General features: G+C 45.8%; 1 protein-coding gene across 1 annotated transcript in view; it reads left to right on the top strand.

Annotated features, from left to right (window-relative positions):
• The window catches only part of MGARP (mitochondria localized glutamic acid rich protein), an 89,616-nt gene extending 73,178 nt beyond the window's left edge, over positions 1-16,438 (top strand). Inside the window, exons 8-10 of the mRNA XM_069743964.1 lie at positions 1,310-1,487; positions 10,658-10,706; positions 15,019-16,438. Of these exons, the coding sequence (XP_069600065.1) occupies positions 1,310-1,487; positions 10,658-10,704 (225 nt within the window). The 3' untranslated portion in view covers positions 10,705-10,706; positions 15,019-16,438. The remainder of the gene's footprint in view (positions 1-1,309; positions 1,488-10,657; positions 10,707-15,018) is intronic.
• Positions 16,439-16,649: the final 211 nt, after the last annotated feature.

The following is a 16,649-nucleotide window of genomic DNA, read 5'->3' as shown; positions in this document are numbered from 1 at the left end:
TATAAGCAGGGTTCAGAGAGGGAACATCCATGTGGACATGCTGGATGGAACAGCTTAAATGCAAATAACCCACAAAGGAGTGGTGGACTCCCCAGTCTTGTAGAAACAAGAGAACACTACGCTACTTGCACATTGAACAAGTCTGTAGGAACCTGTTCACACACCACCAAGAAACTTGAAGACACAAAAGAGCACAATGAGGTCAAAAATACTCTGTTGTAAAAAAAATCACAGTAATAAGCAAGTGCTACTCAAAAGATGGAAAAAAACAGGGTATTTAGTTGATACTTTTTTTTTGCAAAAAAATGTATACTAAGCTGCTCCACCAATCGTTAAGGTATACCCATTTAGAGCAGTCCTAACTGATGTATGCAATCCCTATCTGATGTATTTAAAAACCTGATCATCTGTATAGTACCTGTATAAGCAGGGCTCAGAGAGGGAATATCCATGTGGACATGCTAGATGGAACAGCTTAAATGCAAATAACCCACAAAGGAGTGGTAGACTCCCCAGTCTTGTAGAAACAAGAGAACAATTATAGAACCAGAAACACATGGGCTACTTGCATGTTGAACAAGTCTGTAGGAACATGTTCACACACACCACCAAGAAACTTGAAGACACAAGTTCTTTAATTTTTTTTATTCTTTTATTTTTTTTTATATAGCACTAACATATTCCGCAGCGCTTTACAGTTTGCACACATTATCATCGCTGTCCCTGATGGGGCTCACAATCTAAAATCCCTATCAGTATGTCTTTGGAATGTGGGAGGAAACCGGAGTACCCGGAGGAAACCCACGCAAACACTTAGAGAACATACAAACTCTTTGCAGATGTTGTCCTGGGCGGGATTAGAACTCAGGACTCCAGCGCTGCAAGGCTGCTGTGCTAACCACTGCGCCACCGTCAACCCATGCTGCCTCTCTCCACACTTGCCCTCACATGCTTCCCCTGTCTGTACTGTCCTCCATATGTTTCCGCCTCTCCATACTTTCCCCTACAAACTGCTAGTCTCCATCTTGTCCCCTACATGCTTACCCTTTCCATGCTGCGAAAAAAAAAATGCTTGAAAAACTTGACAAACATGCAATATGTGAAAAAGCCCCAAAAGTAATTATAACCAAGAATGTTTGCTAAGATGCTTAATATATATTTACGGTAGTTACATGCAAAAATATTTAAAAATCATCATGAAATACCAAGACTGCAATTGCTGTCATAAGTTGGATGACCTTACTCTAGTGTTATGAGTACATAGGGATATATATTAATTGTTCATCAACCTTATACCTCTCCAGCGGAGGAACCCGAGAATATTGAATCTGTCGGAGAAACTTTGGAAGAGATATCTCCTGTGCTTGAAGCAAGTTCAGACAACATTACTGAGGAGCTGGCATCAGCAGCAGAAGACTGGTCTGAGCTCACAGCCAGACAACCAGAGGAGGCTGAGGCGGAGGCAGAGAGTGCGCCTGCAGCTCAAGGTGTGCACCCGAACATGTGTGCCCAGTCAGTGACATCACATTTCTGGCTACAACTATCAATAATGCTTCCATGTACCTATTTCTGCCATTTAGCTTGTTGATATAGAAATGTCAGAATACCCTACTTAAAGGGAACCTGTCACCCCGTTTTTTCAGATTGAGATAAAAATACTGTTAAATAGGGCCTGCGCTGTGCGTTACAATAGTGTATGTAGTGTACCCTGATTCCCCACCTACGCTGCGCAATACATTACCAAAGTCGCCGTTTTCGCCTGTCAATCAGGCTTGTCAGGTCGGGTGGGCGTGTTCACAGCGCTGTTTCTTCCTCAGCTTTACGTTGGTGGCGTAGTGGTGTGCGCATGTTGAGGTGACTAATCCACTGTGGGCACGTGAACAAGGAGCGCGCGATCTGCGCTATCACCCCCTGTCATCGGTGGGGGCGGCCATCTTCCTGGGGCCGCGCGTGCGCAGATGGAGTGCTCTGCTGCACGGGGCTTCAGGAAAATGGCCGTGGGATGCCGCGCGTGCGCAGAAGAGATCGCGGCGGCCATTTTCCCAAAGCCGAGTTTGCATCTCGGCTTTGGGAAAATGGCCGCCGCGATCTCTTCTGCGCACGCGCGGCATCCCGCGGCCATTTTCCTGAAGCCCCGTGCAGCAGAGCACTCCATCTGCGCACGCGCGGCCCCAGGAAGATGGCTGCCCCCACCGATGACAGGGATAATAGCGCAGATCGCGCGCTGTTTCTTCACGTGCGCGCGGGGAATTCGGAACTTGGACATGCGCATACCACTACGCCACCAACGGAAAGCTGGGGAAGAAAAGAGCGATGTCACCACGCCCACCTGACCTGACTAGCCTGATTGACAGGCGAAAACGGCGACTTTGGTAATGTATTTCGCAGCATAGGTGGGGAATCAGGGTACACTACATACACTATTGTAACGCACAGCGCAGGCCCTATTTAACAGTATTTTTATCTCAATCTGAAAAAACGGGGTGACAGGTTCCCTTTAATAGACTTTTTAGATTTGCAGACCTTAATGCAGAATGGTTACAAACATGTAGGGTTACAGGCCCTTATGTGTCATTAGAAAATGACTTGAATCAAGTTTTAGTGTTAAATGTAGATTTATTTTTTTCAATTTTTGGCAATTTTTTTTCACATACCAAACAATAAAAAAATGAAAAAATAGAAATCTTGCAATTTTTACACTGATCACTGGGGCATTTCTTAGCCCCTAATTTCCTGTTGTTTCAGGAAAATCACATGTACATTAACTGCAATGAACTATCTCCTGTATTGAAACATCTAATGAGCGTGTGTCGGAAGAGGTTGAAACAGGGTCAGCAGTGACCTCATCTATTGTGATTGGTGGATCTTGTGTTAGCAGATGTGTATTATTATTATTATTATTATTATTTATTATTATAGCGCCATTTATTCCATGGCGCTTTACATGTGAGGACTGGAGGGGTATACATAATTAAAACAGGTACAATAATCTTGAACAATACAAGTCACAACTGGTACAGGAGAATAGAGAACCCTGCCCGTGAGGGCTCACAATCTACAAGGGATGGGTGAGGATGCAGTAGGTGAGGGTATAGCTGGTTGAGCAGCGGTTTGGTCGATCGGTGGTTACTGCAGGTTGTAGGCTTGCCGGAAGAGGTGGGTCTTCAGGTTCTTTTTGAAGGTTTTGATGGTAGGCGAGAGTCTGATATGTTGTGGTAGAGAGTTCCAGAGTAGGGGTGATGCGCGAGAGAAATCTTGTATGCAATTGTGGGAAGAGGAGATAAGAGGGGAGTAGAGAAGGAGATTTGTGAGGATCGGAGGTTGCGTGCAGGAAAGTACCGGGAGACGAGGTCACAGATGGTATGGAGGAGACAGGTTGTGGATGGCTTTGTATGTCATGGTTAGGCTTTTGTACTGGAGTCTCTGGGTAATGGGGAGCCAGTGAAGGGATTGACAGAGGGGAGAGGCCGGGGAATAGCGGGGGGACAGGTGGATTAGTCGGGCAGCAGAGTTAGAATAGATTGGAGGGGTGCGAGAGTGTTCGAGGGGAGGCCACAGAGCAGGAGGTTACAGTAGTCGAGGCGGGAGATGATGAGGGCATGGACTAGGGTTTTTGCAGATTCTTGGTTTAGGAATGTACGGATCCGTGAAATATTTTTGAGTTGAAGGCGGCAGGAAGTGGAAAGGGCTTGGATATGCAGTTTGAAGGAGAGATCAGGATTACCCTGAGACAGCGAGATTGTGGGACTGGGGAGAGTGGGCAGCCGTTTACTGTAATGGATAGGTTCGTTGGGGGGGGGTCGCGTGAGATGGGGGAAAGACAATGAATTCTGTTTTGTCCATGTTAAGTTTTAGAAATCTAGCGGAGAAGAAGGATGAAATAGCGGATAGACATTGAGGGATTCTGGCTAGTAGGGTGGTGATATCTGGTCCAGAGATGTAGATCTGTATGTCATCAGCATAGAGATGATACTGAAAGCCATGAAATTCTATGAGCTGTCCCAGGCCAAAAGTGTAAATGGAGAAGAGCAGAGGCCCTAGAACTGAACCTTGCGGGACTCCGACAGATAGGGGGTGAGGTGAGGAGGTGGTGTGTGAATGGGAGACGCTGAATGTTCGGTCAGTTAGGTATGATGAGATCCAGGATAGGGCCAAGTCTGTGATGCCAAGGGATAAGAGGGTCTGTAGTAATAGGGAATGGTCCACTGTGTCAAAGGCAGAGGACAGGTCCAGGAGGAGGAGGATAGAGTAGTGTCGCTTGCTCTTGGCGGTCAATAGGTCATTGGTGACCTTAGTTAGGGCAGTTTCAGTGGAGTGGTGTGACCGGAAGCCTGATTGTAAGCTGTCGAAAAGGGAGCAGGAAGATAATAATAATAATAATTTTTTTATTTATATAGCGCCAACATATTCCGCAGTACTTTACAATTAAGCGGGGACATGTACAAACAATAAATTCGGTACGAGTTAAGACAATTTAAACAGTGACATTAGGAGTGAGGTCCCTGCTCGCAAGCTTACAATCTACAAGGAAATGGGACACAATAGGTGAAAAGTGCTTGTTATTTCAGGTCTGGCAATTATAATAAATAGGGATTTTCATGCAAAGCTGCATGATCTGGTCATCAGCACGTGTGTTTAAGTGCAATAGTCAAGTATCAAGTGCAGTTATCATGTGTATGGAGGGTGTGGAGACAGATGAATAGTAGGGTGCAGATTCAGAGTAATATTTGGAAGGAGGGAACAGGGCAAAGTTAGTTTACTGAGTAGTTGATGTGGTAGGCTTGTTTGAAGAGATGGGTTTTCAAAGCGCGCTTGAATAGGTCGGGGCTAGGTATCAGTCTGATCGTCTGGGGAAGTGCATTCCAGAGAGCTGGCGCAGCACGAGAGAAGTCTTGGAGACGGAGATGTGAGGTTCGGATTACAGGGGATGTTAGTCTTAGGTCATTTATAGAATGGAGGGCACGTGTAGGGTGATAGACAGAGATGAGAGAGGAGATATAAGGCGGTGCAGAACTGTGGAGAGCTTTGTGGGTGAGAGAGATGAGTTTATACTGGACCCTGTAGCGAATGGGTAGCCAGTGTAATGACTGGCACAAGATGGAGGCATCGGTGAAGCGGCTGGACAGAAATATGACTGGCTGCAGCATTCAAGATGGATTGGAGAGGAGAAAGTTTGGTAAGAGGGAGACTGATCAGAAGAGAGTTGCAGTAGTCCAGACGGGAATGAATAAGAGTGCCAGTAAGAGTCTTAGCAGTTTCAACGGTGAGAAAAGTTCGGATTCTGGAGATGTTTTTCAGATGCAGGTGACAAGAACGAGTAAGTGATCGGATATAGGGAGTAAAGAAAAGTTCTGTGTCGAATATGACCCCAAGACAGCGGGCATGCTGCTTGGGAGTTATGGTTGAACCCTCCAGGGTAATTTCAATGTTGGGTAGAGTGAGGTTAATAGAAGGGAGAAACACAAGAAGTTCCGTTTTGAAGAGATTTAGTTTCAGGTAGAGGGAGGACATGATGTTAGAGACAGCAGACAGACAATCCTTGGTATTTTGAATTAGGGTAGGGGTGATGTCGGGGGAAGAAGTGTATAATTGGGTGTCATCAGCATAGAGATGATACTGGAACCCAAATCTGCTGATTGTTTGTCCAATAGGGGTCGTGTAAAGAGAGAAGAGGAGGGGGCCAAGGACTGAGCCTTGCGGAACCCCCAATAGTAAGGGGACGAGGAGAGGAAGAGGAGCCAGCAAAACATACAGTGAAGGAGCGGTCAGAGAGGTAGGAGGAGAACCAAAGAGGACAGTTCAAGATGGACGTGTTGTTCCAGTAGTTTTGAGGCATTGGGGAGAAATGATATAGGGCGATAGCTAGATTCAGAGGATGGGTCAAGAGAGGGCTTTTTGAGGATAGGTGTGATTGAGGCATGTTTAAAGCTTGAGGGGAAAACACCAGTTGTTAGTGATAGGTTGAAGAGATGGGTTAGAGTTGGGATGAAGACTGTGGCGAGGTTTGGGATGAAGTGGGAAGGGATCGGGTGAAGTGCACAGGTGGTGAGATGCGATCTTGAGAGTAGAGTGGAGAGTCGATCTTCTGTAATGGTGGAGAAGTTGGTTTTGGAGGTGGAGGGCTGGGTAGTTGGGAGGAAGGGCTCTGGGGGTTGTCGACTAAAACTGTCTCTGATGTTCTCAATCTTCTGCTTGAAAAATGAGGCAAAGTCTTCAGCTGAAATGAGTGGGGAGGGAGGAGGTGCTGGGGGACGGAGGAGAGAGTTGAAGGTGTTGAATAACTGTTTAGGGTTGTGAGACAGGGAGGATATGAGAGATGAGAAGTAGGTTTGTTTAGTTGTGGCGAGTGTGGTCTTGAAAGTAGTGAGAGACTGTTTGAATGTGATAAAGTGCTCGTTGGAGTGGGATCTTTTCCATCTCCGCTCTGCAGCCCTGGAAGCTCGCCTCAGTTCTTTGGTCAGGCTGGTGTGCCAGGGCTGTCTGTTTATTTTACGAGCTTTGGTATGTGTGAGAGGGGCAAGAGATTCCAAAGCTGCAGCTATTGTGGTGTTACATAGAGCGGCAGCGTCATCCGCATTGTGTAGGGAAATTATGTCTGTGAGAGGGAGGAGGGATTCAGAGAGTGAATGTAGATCAAGGTGTTTAAGATTTCTGCGAGGGTGTGCAAGTTTATGGGGAGGGGATTGTAGACAAGGAGCGGATAGGGAAGAGAATGTGAGTAGATTGTGGTCAGAAAGAGGAAGTGGGGAGTTAGAAAGGTTAGATAGGGAGCAGAGGCAGGTGAAGATGAGGTCCAATGTGTGACCATCTTTGTGAGTGGCTGCAGAAAACCATTGAGTGAGGCCGAAGGAGGAAATGAGAGATAGAAGTTTAGTGGCAACTGAGAGGGAAGTGTCAATGGGTATGTTGAAGTTGCCCATGATGATAGTGGGGAGGTCCACAGAAAGGAAATGAAGTAGCCAGGTGGTGAAGTGGTCAAAAAAGTGGTAGCTGGCCCTGGGGGGCGGTAAATGACAGCCAGTTGGAGGTTGGTGGGGGCATAGATGTGCAGAGTGCACCTCAAAGGAAGGGAGGGTAACAGAGGGTGGCAGTGGGATTGGGGTGAAGGAGCAGGTACCTGATAGGAGAAAACCAACTCCTCCGCCATGCTTGCTGCTGGGGCGGGGTGTGTGAGAAAGGTGGAAGCCACCATAGGAAAGTGCAGCAGGAGAGGCTGTGTCAGAAGGGGAGAGCCAGGTTTCAGTGATGGCAAGGAAGGAAAGTTTGGTAGTAACAAAAAGATCGTGGCTGTAGGAAAGCTTGTTGCAGACAGAGCGAGCGTCCCACAGAGCTCCTGTTAGTGGGACTGCGGAAGTGGGTGCTGGGTGAATGGGTATAAGGTTAGAGAGGTTACAGAAATTTGTGATAGAGCGTGGATGGGAGGTAGATCTGACTGTGGGGATGTGGTGAGGAGGACCAGGATTTGGAGAGATATCACCAGCAGTGAGAAGGAGCAGAGAAAGTGTTAGCAGGTGGGAGCAGGAGAGGGCATGAGGTGGCTGTCTGTGCTTGGAGACAGAGGATTGTATGTTAAGGAACAGTTGTGAGGAGGAGGTGAGAGGGATGGGAAGGATTGAAGAGGAGATGAACAGTTCTTTACTATGAATAGGGATTAGGGGAGTTAGCACAAAGTGAAGAATTATAGGGGAGAAAGTGAAAACAAACAGAAACATTGTTTACAGTGACTGGCCAGTTCCCTTCTGGTTCAATTCTGGTTTAATTCTGGTTTTAATTCTAAATTAATCTTCACACTTCTAGGACACACTTATAGGAATGACACTGCAGACTAAAGTCATTGCAGACTTGTACTATGCAATATATGAACAACTAAGTGCATTCAGGGGTGAAGCAGAGAGGAGTGGTCTCTGTTCACCTTGGTCAGAGAATTAAAAGTGGACAGATGCATACAATCAAGCATTGAGTAAACAACGTCATAAATAACACAGGGTAAGCTGGGGTTAGCTGAAAGGCATACCATGTGAATGCTAGGAGCAGAGGAAAGTCTGTGTGGAAAGTTGGGTGATGTACTATGTGCACTTCATAGACAGGCAAGGCAGGAGAGCAGGAGAGCTGGGTGGATGAACATACCATGTGAATTCTAGGAGCAGAGGAAAGTCTGTATAGAGGTGTTAGGCCGGGTTCACATTGCGTTAACAGCAGCCCATTCAACACATACGTTAACAGGCTGCTGTTACCGCAAGTGCCGACATTCCATCGCACTAGTGCAGATAGAGCTAGCAGATGCTCCAACTGTGCTAGCAGTGACAGACCCGAAAACACGGCAGCCCGCGTCTCTGGCTCCGTCACTCAATGACGGCACATCGCTAGCGCACGCCCATTGTGGGCGTGCGCTAGCAATGCGTCCGACATAGGAATTAATGGCGGCGTTAATGGACTGCGTTACACCGCGTTATGCCGCGGTGTAACGTAGTCCGTCTAACGGACGCCAGCAACACAATGTGAGCCCAGCCTTACCTGTCATTGTGATCCTTCCTCTGCTGATGACAATCCTGCTGAACACTCTTGCTGCAAGAGTCTAAGGCTGCCGTCACACTAGCAGTATGTGGTCAGTATTTTACATCAGTATCTGTAAGCCAAAACCAGGAGTGGGTGATAAATGCAGAAGTGGTGCATATGTTTCTATTATATTTTTCCTCTAATTGTTCCACTCCTGGTTTTGGCTTACAAATACTGATTGTGTACATTGATAAGCCTGTCTTCTCTCTTCCATTCCCTGCCCCACAGGGAATTACCTATCCTCCCCCCACCTTTTTTTTCCCCTCCCCTTATCCCCATAATAATCTGTAAACCCAATAAAATTATTGAAAAACAAATACTGATGTAAAATACTGACCAAATACTGCAGTGTGACGGCAGCCTAAGGCTATGTGCGGATTTTGCTGCGGGTCCACAGCAGTTTTCCATGAGTTTACAGTACCATGTAAACCTATGGAAAACAGAAACCGCTGTGCCCATGCTGCGGAAAAAAATGCGCAGAAATGCAGCGGTTTATATTCCGCAGCATGTCAATTCTTTGTGCGGATTCCGCAGTGGCTTACACTTGCTCCATAATAGGAATCCGCAGGAGTAAAACCGCAGGTGGAATCCGCACAAAATCCGCCGTAAATCCGCAGGTAAAACGCAGTGCCTTTTACCTGCGGATTTCTGAAATCAGCTGCAGAAGAATCCGCAGACCTCAAGAATACGTGTGCACATAGCCTAAAAAGCATAAGTGGCTAGGGTGAAAATTGCAAGATTACTAATTATTTTTTTAAGTAAATAAAATAGGGATGTGAAAAAAAACATTGTCCAAAAGTTTAGACAAAATACATGTAAAAACATGATTTAAACAATAAGTCATTTTATGCTGATAGTTGCACTTTCTGTGCACATGTTAAGTTTTTGCAGCAGAAAAATATGCTGAATATCTGGTAGAAAAACAGCAAAAACACAGCATAAAATACATGCATTACACTTTTGTGTATGTATTTTGGATGCTTGTATTTTTCCCTTCATAAAATGGGTGAAATCTGCAGTAAAAACACTGAATTGACAGTGCAGATTTAAAGCACCACTCTAGCATTGTTTCTTTTTACACCACTGGAGTAGCAGTTTAAATGTAAGCCCCCTGCCCCAGGTCACATGCAGGTGAGTATCAGACGGGGCAGAGGACTGGAGTGGTGCTTTAAATCTGCAAGAAAAAATAAGCAATGTGTGCATGAGACTTCAAGAATGTCATTCACTTTTCTGGGTCTAGGATAACCTTCAGGTTTTATGCCAGGACAGCTCCGAAAACACTGCGCCAAAATGCAATGTGTGCATATACCCTTAAAGAAAAGCTATCTGGTAGTATCTTGTTTATGATATTAAAGAGAACATGATATATCCAAGGACTTACTATTCTAGAATATTTTTTTTATCATTAATCTATGTTGTTCCATTGCTCTGTTATTCCTCCTGAATGTAAATTGACAACTGGGAGGTACCATTGTCTTGTCAAAGAGGCGCGTCCTCACACAATCCAGCACTGGCAGCATTGATGGGACAGTGTCAGACTTTGGGTATGGACACACCACAAATTGGTAACACCCAGTTTTCAATCTATTCAAACATTTCGAAGAGCAATAATAGAGATATGGCACAATGCAGAGTTGTAGGAAAGGTGCTCCAGAATTGTTAGATTATTAAAAATACTTTCAACTACTAAAGTAGCAAAACATAGCAAGTTTTTAATAGGATTCATTGAGATTCATAGAAATAATTCTCCATTGTTCTATAGACTGCTGTAAAATTCCTGTTGTGGCGTCCTCTAGTGTTCTTTTGTTTCCCTCTCAGAGTGCCCACGTAATGCGGCCAGTCCTGGTGAAAAGATGCCGCCTCTAGTGCTTGGATTCTTGTTGGCTGGCATGTACAAGGACAGGAACGGCTGCTGGAGTGTGTACGATCTCTGACCCTGGTCACGCTAGGCCGACATTCTGAGATGTTAACAAGAGACTAGTAAAGGGCACTATAATAACAGTTATGTAACAACAATATCAAGGCACACTAAGTTTCCTTAAATGATCCCTTTAATATTTATACATTGAAGCAGTATATGAGTTTTTTGTCTTCATTTTAGAGAGTGAAGAGGCCGTGGTATCTGAGCAATCATCAGCAAGCTCCTAAAGGTACATCCCACCCTTATTTTAGCCTGTTTACTGCAAATCTCCATAGTTTTCACTACATTACTACATAGGTCTAATAAAAGGTTCAGGCCTGATTGACCCAAGTCGGTGTTTTGCATATCAGTGTTGATGAACTATCACTGGAGTAAGATTTGTCAAATTCATTATGAGGCTGAAAAATAACTTTCAGCTACTGTGTGGCGCCAGAAAAAAATGTACTCCAGTCAGTACATCTAATTGTCTAAGGGTCACTTCCGTCTTTCTGTCTGTCCTTATGTCTTTCCTTCTTTCTGTCACGGATATTCATTGGTCGCGGCCTCTGTCTATCATGGAAATCCAAGTCGCTGATTGGTCGTGGCAAAACGCCCACGACCATTGCCACGACCAATCAGCGACGGGCGCAGTCCGGCGGCAACATGGCCGCTCCTTCCTCCCCGCAGTCAGTGCCCGCTCCATACTCCCCTCCAGTCACTGCTCACACAGGGTTAATGGCAGCACTAATGGACTGTGTTATGCCGCGGTGTAACGCACTCCATTAACGCTGCTATTAACCCTGTGTGACCAAGTTTTTACTATTGATGCAGCCTATGCAGCCTCAATAGTAAAACGATCTAATGTTAAAAATAATAAAAAAAATAAAAAATCATCATATACTCACATTCCGGCGCCTTTCCCGCTCCTCGCGACGCTCCGGTGACCGCTCCATGCAAGCGGCAGGGTCCGATGGCAAGGCAAGGATCGTATGCGACAAGGACCGCGACGTCATCACAGGTCCTGCGCCCATACCAACCCTGGGACTGGAAGCTGCCGCGTGCACCGCACACAGGGCCAGGACCTCAACGGAGGGTGAGTATATGTTTATTTTTCATTTTAAGTCTGTATACTACATGGCTCTGTGCTGTATACTCCGTTGCTGTGCAATATACTACGTGACTGGGCAATATACTACGTGACTGGGCAATATACTACGTGACTGGGCAATATACTACGTGGCTTGGCAATATACTACGTGACTGGGCAATATACTACGTGGCTGGGCAATATACTGCGTGGCTGGGCAATATACTACGTGGCTTGGCAATATACTGCGTGACTGGGCAATATACTACGTGACTGGGCAATATACTTCGTGGCTGGGCAATATACTGCGTGACTGGGCAATATACTACGTGACTGGGCAATATACTACGTGACTGCAATATACTACGTGGCTGGGCAATATACTACGTGGCTGGGCAATATACTGCGTGGACATGCATATTCTAGAATACCCGATGCGTTAGAATCGGGCCACCATCTAGTGCATTATATTCGTATACTATGTTATTTTTGTGGCATAAATTATGATGAATTTTCTAGACGCACTCTTGTATGCCCCTCAAGGTGAGGCTCCACCCGCTGTTAAAATGTTGCCAAAGCTGGTCAGGACTTGTATAAAAACACTAAAATTCTCACACTTTTTGTGTAACTACAAGTTGTGCCAAAATGTAACATCGCACTCTGACCAATGTTAGTAAATGAGTCAGCGCTCATCTGCAAGTTTTTTCCTCAGATGTAATGGGACTGAGGAAAAAAATTGCATCATGCTGCGAGTGGGTGCAGGAATCGGATAGCACTCGCCAATGCAAGTCAATGGGTGCAAGAGAGAAAAACCAGATGGGACACGGACCATGCATGTGCCATCCAAATCTCAAAGGAAACCTGACATTTCATCAGCCAAGTACAGTAAATTCACAGCCTGTACTATCAAAGTAGAATAGATAGATAGAATATATGAAGATTGACAGACTATATAAATAGAATACAATATATAGAATAGATAAACAGATAGAATAGAGAGAAAGAATAGATCTGTACAATAGATAGATATCATGTAGATATTTAATTTCACAAGCCCCCTACATATTTTATTAGGACCCTTTAGTGCCTTTCATGTGTCTCTAAGAGTGTTTTTTAGCCTTATATAACCTAAATTAAATTAATAAGTAATTTAAAAAAATGTAGAGTCCCCCCTATATTTGATAACCAGCCAAGGTAAATCAGACAGCTGTTGGCTGATATTTTCATGCTGGGAAGGTCCCTGATTATTGTACCCTTCCCAGCCTAAAAATACAAGCCCGCAGCCACCCCAGAATTGGGGCATCACATGAGGTGTGCCAGTTCTGGTGCATGGCCTGGCTTTTTCTAATTTTCCTGATGTGGTGGCAATTGAGGTAATGGTTTATGGGATTGATGTCAGCTTTAAAATGTTCACTGGCATCAAGCCCAGCTCTGACATAATCCATGGCGTTATCACGATGTCCACTGATTTAGTACTGTAACCTACAGAGCATCGTTCTGAAAATGATGCTTCATAGGTCATTTCTGGTCATGTATCATGAGTGATGAGGTCAGTAACTCAGTAACGTCATCGCTCGTGAGACATGACTGGGAGTGACCTATGGTTGCAGTACAGAATCAGAGCTGCCGGCTCCTGCAAGACCTGGCTGCTCTGTACAGCGGTGACATGAATAACTACACCACTCATCAGAGTCACTGAGTCTCTCTGGCCTCTATGAGATTCGGCGACTCTGATGATTGGTGTAGTTACCGCCGCTCAGAGCCGCAGGGCCTGGCGGGAGCTGGCAACTTTGAATGTCTACTGCAAGCTATGGAGCATTGTTCTGAGAACAACACTTCATAGGTTACTGACAATTATTTCTCAAGCACAATGACGCTACTGAGTTACTAACATCATCAAGTGTGAGACATGACCGGGAGTGGCCCCATGTTATTTCTAAAGTGTGAAAGTTTCCTACAGTATATGTAGGAGGCTACATTGTATATCTACATGATTTCTGTCTATCATCTATCTATCTGTACAGTCTATCTATCTATACAGTCTATCTATCTAAAAATGAGTGTGTTACGCCGCCTGTTACACCGCCTAATACTTACCTTTCCGGCCGGCGCGCTCACGACGCACCTCCTCGTTCTTCTCCGTCCAAATTCACTGGTGCTCGTCCCTTCAGTGGTCCGCACATGCACAGACATGCTCCTCTCACCGCTGGGGCTTCTGGGAGGTCGTGACCCAGTGGCTCTGCCCCAAATATGGCGGCGTCCGTCGGGTACTTCTTCCTTGCGTCTACCCAGGTAAGACACCTTAGTGTCTATTGTTGTCGCTAGTTTTGGCTTCCGCTTCTTTAGGTTCCTTTGGCTCCCTGTCTCTGTTTTCTCCGCTGTGACTCTGCTTTGGTTCCATACTCATTGTCTCTGCCATTCCTTTCAGCCCGTGTCTCTGCCATCCCAGCCAGTCCTGTGTCTCTGCCGTCCCTGCCAGTCCAGTGTCTCTGCTGTCCCTGCCAGGCCAGTGTCTCTGCTGTCCCTGCCAGTCCTGTGTCTCTGCTGTCCCTGCCAGTCCAGTGTCTCTGCTGTCCCTGCCAGGCCAGTGTCTCTGCTGTCCCTGCCAGTCCTGTGTCTCTGCTGTCCCTGCCAGGCCAGTGTCTCTGCTGTCCCTGCCAGTCCTGTGTCTCTGCTGTCCCTGCCAGTCCTGTGTCTCTGCTGTCCCTGCCAGTCCTGTGTCTCTGCCGTCCCTGCCAGTCCAGTGTCTCTGCTGTCCCTGCCAGGCCAGTGTCTCTGTTGTCCCTGCCAATCCTGTGTCTCTGCCATCCCTGCCAGTTCAGTGTCTCTGCTGTCCCTGGCAGTCCTGTGTCTCTGCCATCCCTGCCAGTCCAGTGTCTCTGCTGTCCCTGCCAGTCCAGTGTATCTGCTGTCCCTGCCAGTCCTGTGTTTCTGATCATCCCTGCCAGTCCTGTGTCCCTGCCAGTCCCATATGGATATGGAGGACTACCTGGAGCAGGTTTACTAGTCTTCTAATGATAACCTCCTGTTGATAAAACCATGATTTTAGCAAAACTACAGCAAGCAGTCCAGTAGGTGACACATCTCTGGAATCAGGGTCTCTGATGCTGCGCTCAAATTAGGTGGCAAAAATCTGATGACGTATTCCCTTTAAGGTTAACTTCCATGGTAGTCTGGGTAGCGAATAGGTTTATTGTTAAAGGGGTATTCCCATCTCCAAGATTCAAATCCAATATGAGGTAGGTGTAATAATAATAATATTAGCAACTACCTCCGAAAAGAAATGTAGTATCGTTCTCCTGATAACCTATGTCGCTTACCTCATGTGCAGGACATTACAGTAGTATCCTAATCCTAAGGATAGGCAAACAATGTTAAAGTTCCTAAAAACTGCTCTTAAACCTTGGCTGCTTTTATTCTGTCAAATATTAAAAATGCTGCATGCTTTGTAATAAAATCCTTCTCTTTTCTGCAGGAATTAAATGATCATCAGACGAGTCTCATATCTTCCTTCACAAGCATTAGTACTCCTGACATTGTACTAATCCCAGATCCCAGAGATCCTGCTTCTGCTAATGGAACCGCCAAACAGTGCTCACCTGCTATTCTGCAAAGCATTACCGTTCATTTATACCGTGTCCTAATCGAAGATTTCACTCCTTAGAATTGCGAGCTGGCCTGATAGGTATATTCTCAGTGGGAAAGTGAGGATTTCAGGCTGGGACAGAACATAAGGGGGAGATTTATGAAATCTGATTCTATGATGTCTTTGTTTGGACATTTTGGTGTGTGCTGGTTTTCAGAAATGTCTCCTGTCATTATTCAGATATGCACATTTCATAAAGTCACATTTACTTTGAGTATAACACATGAACACAGTGAGCCATGTGCATGTATTATCTAGGTATATTACAAATTGAGCTTCACGCAGTGACTCTTCCCTGTAATAGGGGGATTCTGGCTACGGGATGGACCACTCAGCACCAAACACTGCATAGCCTATTAGGGCCCCATTCCCACATCCATATGCCGCATTCAGAGTAAGGACCATATGTACTGGCCATGGTTCTCCTGATTCCAACTTTACAGCCTCGGAGTCTATTGATTTTGGATCTGGAGACACACAGCCGTCATGTGGATTATGGACTGTGACACACGTGTGTGAATAAAGCCTTAGGCCGGGGTCCCACTTGCGAGTGTAATGTGAGAAACTCGAGCAGGTCTCTCGCCTCAATACCCGGCACTGCCGCCGGCACTCAGCTGCATATAAATACATGCAGTCGCACAATCCGGTCCCGAGTGCCGGCGGCAGTGTCGGGTATTGATGTGAGAGACCGACGCGAGTTTCTCGCATCACACTCGCAAGTGTGACCCCGGCCTTAGACTCAGAGAAACTCGAAGTGAATCCTACCAGCTCTAAACATGCTGCTATTGCTTGACAATCTGAAAGAGGAAACAAAAGATGTGGCTTATATCTAAGTGTTGCTTGTATGGGTGCTTTCACACTGCGTTTTGGCACCAGTTTGACGGTCCTGTCCAGGCTTACATCCTAAACCCCTTCCCGCCCCGCAAAACGTGATTCAGGCATATAATCTGACAAGGCCATAGACTATAATATTGCCAACAGAACTTAAGCTATGCCATGCATTAATTTCCGGCATGTACTCCTACCGGAGGCAGATGCCCAGACGTAGTAGACTGCCTCTGAGTATCAAAGTGGACGAGCTGTGTCGGCACCATTATAGTCTATGACCTCATCGGCACATACGCCCGAATCCCGTTTTGAGGGGGGAGTTTCGAACATGAGCCCCAACCCTACCTGCAAACAGGTGCCAAAACACAGTGTGAAAGCACCCTAAATAGTACATAGGGCCACCCTGCTGAAACCCATTATGGAATAATTATTGCCTGGTGACAGATGCCTAATGTGATCATTGCCTCATGTCAGGTTCTGTTCATATTTCCATTCATTCTTTTCTGGAGCGTTCTGTGCTATTCTGCCTCATAAGAAAAAAAAAGGAAACGTGACAGAATCAGATCATAACGTCTCCATTGTATTGTTTATTGGAATCTCTGCTAATGTAGACGTAACCTTAAAGGGTTATA

The sequence above is a fragment of the Ranitomeya imitator genome, chromosome 1, assembly GCF_032444005.1.
Source record: "Ranitomeya imitator isolate aRanImi1 chromosome 1, aRanImi1.pri, whole genome shotgun sequence".
Classification (NCBI taxonomy): Eukaryota; Metazoa; Chordata; class Amphibia; order Anura; family Dendrobatidae; genus Ranitomeya; species Ranitomeya imitator.
Note: the sequence above shows the minus strand (reverse complement) of the source record. Positions and strands in the feature narration are given on the sequence as shown.